This window comes from Nicotiana tabacum, chromosome 9, assembly GCF_000715075.1.
Source record: "Nicotiana tabacum cultivar K326 chromosome 9, ASM71507v2, whole genome shotgun sequence".
Lineage (NCBI taxonomy): Eukaryota > Viridiplantae > Streptophyta > Magnoliopsida > Solanales > Solanaceae > Nicotiana > Nicotiana tabacum.
In genome coordinates this window covers 53,021,744-53,033,820 of record NC_134088.1, presented here as the reverse complement: position 1 = coordinate 53,033,820, position 12,077 = coordinate 53,021,744, and the positions used below count along the sequence as shown (strand labels likewise).

General features: G+C 38.7%; 1 protein-coding gene across 1 annotated transcript; it reads left to right on the top strand.

Annotated features, from left to right (window-relative positions):
- The first annotated feature begins 770 nt into the window (after window positions 1-770).
- On the top strand, window positions 771-1,157 carry LOC107764372 (uncharacterized). The gene is made up of 2 exons (XM_016582925.1): window positions 771-891; window positions 967-1,157. The coding sequence occupies exons 1-2, from the start codon at window positions 771-773 to the stop codon at window positions 1,155-1,157; spliced, it is 312 nt and encodes a 103-aa protein (XP_016438411.1).
- Window positions 1,158-12,077: the final 10,920 nt, after the last annotated feature.

Sequence of the window (12,077 nt, the reverse complement as noted above, 5' to 3'; positions counted from 1 at the left end):
AAAAGATTTTCTCCATTGTTGCGGTCTCTGAAAGACCGCCTTGTTATGAAAATGTAGCCAACTGTTTGGCTAGTGAATTGTTGTCGCGTGACCTCTCTCGTGATCAAAGAAGGAAGGTTCAAGGTGAGGTAAAAATTTATTTCTGGAATGACCCTTTCTTGTTTAAACTGTGCGCATATGGTGTGATTCGAAGATGTGTGCCTAAAGGAGAGATGACAAGCATTTTGTCTCATTGTCATGATGGAGCAGCTGGAGGTCTCTATGGTGGAAATCACACAACAGTAAAGGTTATGGATGTCGGTTTCTATTGTCCTATTTTGAATAACGCCGCACAGGCGTATGTAGCTGCATGTAACAAGTGTAAAAGGGCAGGTAACATTAGCAAGAGTGATGAGATGCCGTTGTACTCCATTCTAGTATGTGAAATTTTTGACGTTTGGGTCATTGACTTCATGAGCCCGTTCCCATCATCCTATTCTTATGAGTATATCCTAGTAGCCATTGACTATGTCTCTAAATGGGTTGAAGCAATCCCTACTAGGACCAATGATGCTCGGGTGGTGTGTGAGTTCTTACGGAAGAACATCTTTTCCCGCTTTTGGACACCTCGAGTGATTATCAGTGACAATGGGTCTCACTTTGTGAACAAGCAGTTTGCTGCATTTCTATCTAAGTACGAGGTCACACACAATATAGCAACCTCATACCATGCCCAAACTAGTGGGCAAGTTGAAGTGGCTAACCATGAGCTTATGTGAATTCCTGAAAAGATGGTTAGTGCTTCTCGTAAGGATTGGTCCATGAAATTAGATGAAGCTTTATGGTCATACAGAACTGCATTCAAAACGGCCATAGGGACTTCAACATTCAAATTAGTGTATGGGAAATCGTGTCAGTTACCTACTGAGATAGAACATAAAGTTTATTAGGCAATTAAGATGCTTAATCTTGATCTTAGTTTTGCAGGTGAACACAGGTTGTTGCAGATGAATGAATTGGAGGAGTTTAGACTGGATGTGAATGAAAATGCACGAATTATTAAGGAGAAGACAAAGAGGTGGCTTGATCGCCTGATTAAGCCAAAGGAGTTTCATGAAGTGAACAAAGTCTTACTATACAATAGTAGAGTTAGGTTGTTCCCCGAAAAGTTTAAGTGAAGATGGACGGGTCCGTATGTGGTGAAACATGTCTCGCTATATGGCGCAATTGAGATCAAAGATGAGGATGGTAATGAAAGCCTTAAGGTGAATGGGCACATGTTGAAACCGTACCTAGATGGAGGATTTTTCAACCAATCCTCTATCATCATTATCAAATGAGCCTAAGTGATTGAGTCAAGCTGACGAATATAACTCAGAACTACTTCTAACCCTTTTTTTGTTGCTTTTGTATAGTAGTTTAGATAAGTGTAGATTAGGAATATTAGAGTTTAGGAGTTTTGATATTTATTTGGACATGTATGAGCATGAAGTGGACAATAAATAAGTACAAAATAGACTGGGGGTGCAACCCGTGGGCTAAAAAGCATAAAATCGCAGGAACTCTGAGAAAATTGGCTTGCCGCGCTGCATGGGGCACGGTCCTAGGCCAAACAGGCCCCTCTAAAAGAAAAACAAGCCACAGTAAATCCTCACTGCCGCGCCGCGTGGGGCGCCACACCCCACGACGCGGCTGTATAAACGTTTGGCCAAACTTCAAAAAATAAAAAATTGAAAAAACACAGATGCCACGATCTTTCTAACACCCTCCCCCTCCCCCTTTAATCCCCATCCTTTACTCTTTTCTCTCACTCCTCTCTAATCCCTCTCTGACTCAACTCCCAAACTTCGTCTTCTACATTTTCTTCCACACCTAACTCATATCACTCCCATCCATCCTCAAGGAAAGTTCTTTCCTCTCATATCTTCTCTTTATTTTAGTATCTATTTAGATAGTTTTAGTTTAATTTAACCTAACACTAGGTAGTTGTAGTTTTGATAATTTTCTAGTTATTTGACTTATTTTGGCCGAAATTATATGTCATGACCCAAATCGATGGGCCGCGAAGGGCACCCGGTACCTTACTCAACCGAGTACCAACGTAACGTGTCTTTTCGTATCATACCATTATGGGTAAATGGGCCAGAAGGGCATCATAAGATAACTAGAATAAAATAAAAGGAAATACTCGACATAGGATGACCCAACATGTAATACAAACTTATACATATGACATACGGGCCTATAAGACCAAAATGATCACTCGTATACTGAACATAGGCCGACAAGGCCATAAAATCTTTCACCTACATGACATATGTCTACAGGACTCAAAGAGTAGATAAATACCATAAAGGTCAGGACAGGGCCCTTCCATACTAATCAATACATGTCCAATTCATACTGACCAAATAAGCAACTCCGGAGCAAATGGAGTGCACTAACACCTTTCGCTGAGCTGATAGCCTACTTAGAGGACTCTCAACCTGTCTATCGGGACCTGCAGGCATGAAATGCAGCATCCCCAGGCAAAAGGGACGTCAATACAAATAATGTACCGAGTATGTAAGGAATGAAAATCAGTAAATAAAAGACATGAGAGAAACATGGAGTGAAACACTCAACATGTAAGTCTGAATAGCTCTGTAAATCATTTCATATTTATAATGTCATGCATATGCATATAAATGGCATACAATGCATAGGTATATGCGTACATAATAGCATCAAGCCTCTGAGGGCATCCCATCATATCATCTTGGCCATTGTGGGCAAAACATCAACGTATACCAGCTGATCAGGTGGTGGTGCGTATATAATGCCGTAACCTTTTCTCGTATCCCATATGTATATAATATACACGTATATAATGCCATCTGGTCATGGTCAGTGTACATGTATAAATGAGTGAAATGCATAAGAAGTAAGTTAATAAGATTTCTCGGAATGTCATAAGATCAATATGCCTTTCGGATAACTTTATCAACTACATATTTTTCTGAGACCCATGAACAGAAGATATAATAATAATTTACATGGGGAATCAAGAATATAGGCACCCCTAGTAATTCTATGAATAGAGTCATTTATGGAAGTTGTGCGTCTGCTCGTTTCTTTTGTATCGTATGAATCATGCCAAAAAGAAAGAAGGGATAGCCTTAACATACCTAAGCCGATTCTCTTTACAATCCCTCTAACACACGTCAATCGTGATAAAATATGTAACGGCGAGATCGAAGTAGGGAAAATCCTTATGATATTCTTGAGAAAGATTGTACTGTGCTCTATTAGAATTGCATCCCATGCTGCTATTACATAATATAGTCTTCGTATAAATTTGCCGAAGCTTTCCTTCCTTACAATGTGATTTAGTGAGGCTTTCCTTCGTATAAATTTCCTTCCTTAAATTTGCTGAAGCTTTCCTTCTATACAAGCATTTCCCTTAAATAATTTAGAGGGGTTTTTAATCTTAGTGGGTGTTGGCCCCACTTATATGATGACTAAGCCACAAAACTCTCTTAAGGTGCCATCTTGCTACATGAATTAGAGTCATTTGTTGGGCTTTTGATCAAGAATCCCTTGGCTGCCACGTTGGGGCTTATTAAGCTTATCCAAATAGCTTAATTACTTAGTTAATCTCCCACTAAAAATTTATAATTAACTAATTATCCACATAATTAAAAATTATCTCAAATTACTTAAAATACTACTCACTTTTAACATATTTTATATACCTTACTATCATGGTCATGTGGTACCTTGTATGGCACAAGTCCATAAATACCGGGGTATTATAGCTTAGACCATTTATTTATCCCAAGATGTCAAACTTCGACAAAATTTATTTTCTTCAATTCGCTCACCCTCTCACTTTCACGAATTTACTTATCACTTATTTGAAATAGCATATTACTTATAATCTCAAAATAATCTCATTCCCGAACTTACATCGATTAACTTACGACGAAACTTTAACGTACGAAAACATGGGGTGTAACATCTCATTTCCGAGCTTTCATCAATTTACTTATGGCGTAATTTCATGTACAAAAACATGGGGTGTAACATCATTCCTCCCTTTGGAATATTCATCCTCGAATGTTGATTGATGCGCTTATCATTATCATAACCTATAGCTCTTGAGAATACTTTAGTACTCTCCTTGCCATCTAGGCAACTGTTTTGTGAATAAATCCAAAGGCCAGGACATTCCCCCCTTAAGGCCTCATTCTCACACCACGACTTGTGGTCGGAATTCTTTCAATCTCGTAACTATTGCTACCTTCTATCATGCAGTCTCTACGACTTTGTCCTTGTATGTGCGCCTATGCGACCCTTCTCTCATTTTTCATCCAGCCTTTAGCTAATCTCTAGGCCTCACTTTGTGAACATATACATAATTATGACAAGTTGTACCTCTGGGCGTCTATGGCTTTACTACATATAAGTAGGTAATACTATACCATAACTCTTACTTCGGTTTACTACCAAACTCCAGGTTACTGAAGTCTGCTACCAAACTCCAGGTTACTCACATTGCTTATCCCATTTGTATAAATCTAAGTCCTTTAATACTTCCTCATTACTGTTCATTTTAAGAATGACGGCCTAATCTCATCTCATACGTTGTAATTTTATCCATCCATTGTTGATTCACCTCAATATTGATCTACAATCAACCACTGATAACTTGAAACCTCTTAGGTAATCACTAGGACTCACACTGCATTGAGGAACATTTAAAGTGATTTTCCCGATCCACCTGGGGGCGATACCATACTTCCATAACCGTATTTCATAGCATTCCAATGTGATTTGCCTTATGTGGGTATTTTAATCCTATACAATTCATGAAATCCCTTTTTTTTATTTTTCTTCAAATCATTACTCAATCGAAGGCCTAAATGTCATCTTTTATCTATCACAATTACACCCTTATTCTACTACCAGGGCAACATTGCATCTCTTCTAAATGCAATTAGTCTTAAACTCCTTTGAGTTCATTCAGGCTATACTGAACTTTCTATAACTTAGAGTAACCATTAGCTTTCTTGTTTTCATGGACTTAATCTTGAGGACTTATCCATTCTCATCACCCTCTCACTTGCCTTTCTTTATCCTTACTCATGTCTTCTGAACACCTTGTCGCTCTACCATACTTTAGCTTGCGACCTACACATATTTATTTATACTACTCGCAATTTTCCTTCAACTTGTTTGCACCATAGATTTGCTTATGTTATTTTGGAACATCAAACGAGACATCATATCATCTCAAACTCTTAGTTACTCTTTTAACTAGACCTCTCGATACCTAGAAACCATAGGCTGGAAGATATGCTACTAATGACACCACTATCATTCCTGGATATTAAATCCCAACGCTTCTAGCCCTCTATCTAAAGTATGGATTATTCACAACCTTCTGCACCTGAGTATCTCGTATGTTGTTCACCTTTACGTTACTTACCTTAAAATCTCGCATCGTATCTTCTACCTCTTTCATAACCCCCTTCCACATAGGTATGATTCTCACCCACAACTTGAAGCTTTATTATAATACTTGTACCTCTGGCGCATACACAATCTGGTGGGCGCTTCATACTAACTTCTTATGAGGCTGGTATTCTTCTAACTGACTCCATCGTAGAGCCGTTATAGAATATGAATGTTGTACTATCTCTCTTGTACCTCTGATATTAAGAGTGATTCTGCAATGATCTCAATCACGATTTCTATAATTTTCTGGGTCCAATAATCAGACTCCCGATTTACTTAGTTGATGTAACTCTTTTAGTTTCCTCTTCCCTCTGATCAGCCTGTATGTAGGCTTAAGCTATCTTCCGATCTGCAGCTCATGGTATTAGTTATTACTTTAGCCTTTCATGGGCGCTATGGAATATCCATGATACAATCTTCTAACAATTCAATCCTTTGTGTATGACCTGGACTCAATTCTTTCTTTTAACTTATACCGGAGTCTTCTACAGGTGTATGATTGTCAACATATATATTGCGTTCATAACGTAACTAACTTTGGATCATTGATCGAATAATTCCTTTCGTTCCTTCTCAGTTTTCTACCCCCTTGTTGAGTGCATACTTAGCTTATCTTAGTTCTTAGGCATGCTGGAAGTTTTGTACAACTCATATGATCTCGAATATTACTTTTGATTTTACTTCCCGTTCATTGGCCACGGTAGGTATACCACTTTCTTATGGAGTGCATACAATGTTGTGGTGAGACTGTATTTACATGACCATTTCTTCTTCAACAGAAGGGAGGACCCTCTGACTCTTGTGAAGCCTTCTTCCTTATTTCCTCAGCTAGTCTTTCATTGTAGCACTTAGGGAGGACCCTCTGACTCTTGTAAAGCTGTGAGCTTATTACATTGTACACTCGATGGAATTTTTGATGTCCTTCCTCGCCTATAATTATCCGTAGTTACTTACCTCCATGCCCTTGTGCTTATAGGGTTGCTCCTGAACTGATATTTTGACTGTCTTCCCAGTGGTACTCTCTTTTATTTCCGTAACACTCATACGGTACCTTTACTGCCCCCAACTCATCTAATTTGTTTTTCTTTTCAATAATTGCGATCTCATATCTGCAAGACTAAATTCCCTATGCTGGGGTTCAATACATTTATCTTGCATGATCTGTTGATTTATTTGTATCCTCTTGTTTAGCCATAACTAGACTCTTCCTGAATCAACTACTAACTACTCGTTGGTCCATTCTCATATCTATATTCCACGTAATCTCTTTTGGGTTACATCATTTGTCTTAACTTACCTCTCGCACTGGCTCCTTATTAATCAATAACATCTTGGGGGAACCCTTACTGCTTCTCCCTGGCGTCATGCTTGCATAATGTTCTGGAATCATAGCATATCTGTAGGATTTGAATAAATGCAATATCGTTCCTTTTGCCTTTTCACCGCATTCATCTTTTACTATTCCATAGTTACCTCTTCATCTTTGGCATTTTTTTCACATCTTCACTGATATCTTACTCGCCTTGCGGTAACCCTTCTATACCAGGGATAGTTGATTTTCTTACGCACAAGGGTGACACTTAGTCCCTTAAGCGTAACTCTGCTCACTGTGCTTGCTTTAGGGAAGCATCTTCCTAAATGAACTTTAAAGGTCATTCTTCTGTTGTCTATTCTATTATTGCTGGAACGCGATCTCTGAAATTCTCACGATGTTGACTATTATCAAATCTTCTGATCCCTAATTCATGTTCAGTATATCTTGTTCACTAGCCCATACTAATTTCTATTACTCTGGGGGTCTAACGTTTCCTTCTGGTAATCACGTTAGAGTCACAAATTTATTTCTCGAAATGAGGATATGACTTTATGGCCTACACTCTTTTGTTATCTCAAGGCCCGACACCTCTCGTCTTCTCCTTCACTTGACTATAGACTCTGTAATACTATCATTTTTTTTATCTACCGTTTCCATCCATGTATTACACCTTACTTATAATGCTTCATTAACTCTCTTCTTATTTCCCTGCTAACATTTCTGTCTGTCAGTTTTTTCTGAAAACTTCAACAAGACATTCTTTTGCTTTTAGCTCCCCTTGTTCCATCTACTGGCTCTCCGGGTTGCCTAACATTCTCTCTCTACTAGGGACGGGAGCCACACTAAGATAATATTTATCCCTTCCAGGCTCCCAGTGCCTATCTTTGTAGTACCCATATCTAGTTATACTATTTTAGAGTGCACCATCTAGGTGTCTCACAAGGAGAGCTATTAGCACATTTGCAATATCCTTCGGAAATGTCAACTAATGCTAACAATCCATCCATAATTTTGGGTTACTCTAACCCCAGCTTGATCCTGATATCCCATCCTTCTCTTAAACTATATCTGTCAGCTCCCATAGGGCATAATTGAGATGGGTGTGGCTAATTGTATATATCTCCATTACTGTTGAAAGTAACTCGGAATGCTTATATTTCTCTGCTTGAATTGTGAATACTATTAATCTTTATTAACTGGGTACCTCGTACCCTTCTTCACCTTGCTTCTTTTACTTGCTGAAACTTGTGTCTACTTTCTGATACTCTTATTCCTTTTTACCATACGAGTGGATAGATATTATTACCTTAGGGATCCTTATCAAGAAGCTTACACGTCTTAGTACACACATGTTTTGCTGAAGACCTCACATTTATTCATCACAAACATGACACAAAATCGAGTTCCTTTGACTCAACTTTTCCACAAAAACATTCAATCTCTTACCAATTGTCTTTTGGATGTAGGTATCGTCGTATTACGAATAAAATAGAATTTAGGAGTTTAAATTCTTACAACGGATCTCTACCACACGATCTAGAGTAAGAAGAAAGAGTGACAGTCCTAAATTTCCTTTAGCCTCCTGCTTATAAGTGTGGTGCACAACATACCCACAAACAAGATTCTACTAGACACGGCTTGTAGACTCCCTAAGATATAACTATAAGGACCCGTAAAATTTTTAACCAAAAACTCAGGGTTTCGTGGTGCCAAGATAGATTCCTGCGTTATTATAGTAGAAATTCAAGCTCGCCGCAGTTCGGACTTTTTGGATTGAACAGTACCCTACGAACTTAGAGGAAAATATTTCGCAGAAGAACGCATTTCTACGGCCCATTATGCGGCTGCATAATCACTCTGCGGACCGCATAAAGGCCGCAGAGTGAAGCAGAAAGTTGACCAATTTGAGGTCAGTTTTGCGGTCCATTATACAACTGCATAATCACTATACAGACCGCATATCGGTCGCATAATCCCTCTTGGGTTTCTGCGGAGGGAGTTCTACGGTGCATTATATGACCGCAGAACAAGTATGCAGACCACATACTGGTCGCATACCTGGGCCGAAAGTTCAGGCCCCTGAGGGCCATTTCTGCGGTCATATTGTGGACCGCATAACCATTATGCGGTTGCATATGCGACCGCAGACCTATGTCAGGGCACCCTTTTTCTTAATTTAAAACCCGACCCCCATTCCATTAAACACCCTTTTAGTCTATTTTGAAGCTCATTTCTGATATTTCTAGAGTGAGAGAGAGGGTTCTAGAGGGAGGGCCTAATTTTTCATCAAATTGATCTTCAACCATCACTCAAAGCTTTGGAAATATTCAAGTAAAGCACCAAATTCTTCATCCAAAAAGGTAAGGCTTCATCACCCCAGCTCTTAATTTCAAACATAGCTATAATGGGGTACTAGGGCGATACTTCATGGGTATGAGGGTGGTTTATCTTGCATGCATGTATGATAAAGTGTGTGGGGGAAAAGTGAGCTAGAACCATGAATGTTTTCCTAATTCTGGGTTCAATTTGTATATTGCTAAAATAGATTGAGGTTGCTAAGGGTTCCAGATAATTGTAAAGTTTGAAGAAGCGCAATTGAGGTATGTATGGCTAACTCTCTTCTTCTTAGAATCGAACTCCTGGTGTCCGAATAATTGGTGTAAGTTCCAACTTGATCATACTAGAATTGTTTGACCTAGTGTGTTGGATTGAATGATTTATGTTCCCTAATTATTTTAGATGGTTACCATGTCATCATGCTATTTGAGAACGTAATTATGATTTTTCAAGCTCCTTCCCTTATGTGATGGTACTTATCGACATGAATTATGATGTTATCTGAACGAATAAAAAGGGAAAGACTTGAATTTTAAAATGTTCCCAAGTGCCAAGAACTACTTAATAAATGAGGTTGTTTGTGCCATGTAACGAAAGATGGGAAGGAAACGTGAATTGAGTGAACAATTGAACGAGGTTATGTCTCAAGTGAGATGGCTTAGCCAATCGGGCCGAGATCGGACGACATGTTGTACACATGGTGGCATTTGTGTTGGAATTATTCATTTACATGGTGGATATGGATATGTCTCACTTGAAATGGCTTAGCCGGTCGGGCCGAGACCGGACTGCGTGTAAAAACACGGTGGCATTATGAGTTGTGGCTTTGGCACTAAAGATTTATAATCTAAAAAGATGGAAAGATTGAATTGGAAACTATTTGATCCTTACTTGGTGTTTCTTTGTATTTCTATGAAGTACTTATTGATTATTATGACTGCCTTCTCTTTGTTTCATTGTTCATTCTACTAAGATTGGTGTTTGCCTTACATACTAGTACTATTCGACAGTACTAACGTCCCTTTTGCCAGGGGTGCTACATCTTTGAATGGATGTAGGTGGTTCCATCACAGATAGTGCCGATCGCAGATAGTGGTGCTCTCTTTCTCTCCTCACAGAATTCTTGGTGAGCCCCATTTCTCCCAGGGGTCATGTAGTCTTTCTTTTGTATAAATTTTCATATTTTGAGGTATAGCCGGGGCCTTGTTGCCGGCATTGTCATGTTGCTCTTTTGTACCCTTAGAGGCTCCGTAGACGTTTATGGGGGTCATGTATGTATGTTAGGGTGATCGTTAGATGGAGTTGTATTTTGGAAACTCAACAATGGCATAATGTATATAAGGAAAAATGAACTAGAAATGTTTATATATTAATATAATTGATCTCTCCCATGTTTTATAAATGGTGATGTGATCCCTTTTTGGATTATGAATGAGTCGGATAGGAAAGGTTTAATAGGCTTGCTCGACCGGGTTCACTCGGTCGAGCGCCGGTCGTGCTCCACGAGGTTGGGGCGTGATAATAACTGCTCTGATACCACTTTTATCAGGACCCAACCTGATGGGCCACGACGGGCACCCAGTACCTTACTTAACCGAGTACCAACGTAACGTATATTTTTGTATCATACTATTATAGGTAAATGAGATGGAAAGGTTGTCGTGAGATAGTCAGAATAAAACATGAGGGAATACTTGACATAGGACGACCTAACATGTAATACAAACTTAAACATATGACATACGGTCCTATAAGACCAAAATGATCACTAGTATACTGAACGTACGCGACATATGTCTACAAGCCTCAAATAGTAGATAAATACCATAAAGGTCATGACAGGGCTCCGCCATACTAATCAATACATGTCCAATTCATACTGACCAAATAAGCAACTCCGGAGCAAATGGAGCGCACCAACACCTTCCGCTGAGTTGATAGCCTACTTGGAGGACTCTCAACCTATCTATCGGGACATACGGGCATGAAATGCAGCGTCCCCAGGAAAATGGGACATCAATACAACTAATGTACAAAGTATGTAAGGAATGAAAATCAATAAATAAAAGATATGAGAGAAACATGGAGTAAAAGACTCAACATATAAGTCTGAATAGCTCTGTGAATCATTTCATATTTATAATGTCATGCATATGCATATAAATGTCATACCATGCATAGGTATATGCGTATATAACATAATCAAGCCTCTGAGGGCATCCCATCATATCATCTCAGCCACTGTGGGCAAATCATCAACGTATACCAGCTGATCAGGTGATGGTGCGTATATAACGCCGTAACCTTTTACCGTATCCCATATACATATAACATACGCGTATATAACGCCATCTGGTCATGGGTCAATGTACATGTATAAATGAATGAAATGCATAAGAAGTAAGTTAATAAGATTTCTCGCAATATCATAAGATCAATATGCCTTTCGGATAACTTTATCAACTATATATTTTTCTGAGACCCATAAACAGAAGATATAATAATAATTTACATGGGGAATCAAGATAATAGGCACCCCTAGTACTTCTATGAATAGAGTCATTTATGGAAGTTGTGTGTTTGCTCATTTCTTTTGTATCATATGAATCATTCCAAAAAGAAAGAAGGGATAGCCTTAACATACCTGAGTCGATTGTCTTGACAATCCCTCTAACACACGTCAATCACGATAAAATACGTAACGGTGAGATCGAAGGAGGGAAAATCCGTATGATATTCTTGAGAAAGATTATACCGTGCTCTCTTAGAATTGCATCCTACGCTGCTATTACATAATATAATCTTTGTATAAATTTGCCGAAGCTTTCCTTCCTTACAATATGATTTAGTGAGGCTTTCCTTCGTATAAATTTCTTTTCTTAAATTTGCTGAAGCTTTCCTTCTATACAAGCATTTTTCTTAAATAATTTAGAGGGGTTTTTAATCT

Excerpts from the sequence above, each read along its gene's own strand:
- LOC107764372 (XM_016582925.1), top strand. The coding sequence starts at position 771 with ATGGTTAGTGCTTCTCGTAAGGATTGGTCCATGAAATTAGATGAAGCT. Across the intron at positions 892-966 it reads ATTAGTGTATGGGAAATCGT|GTGAACACAGGTTGTTGCAG; the intron begins GTCAGTTACCTA and ends TTAGTTTTGCAG.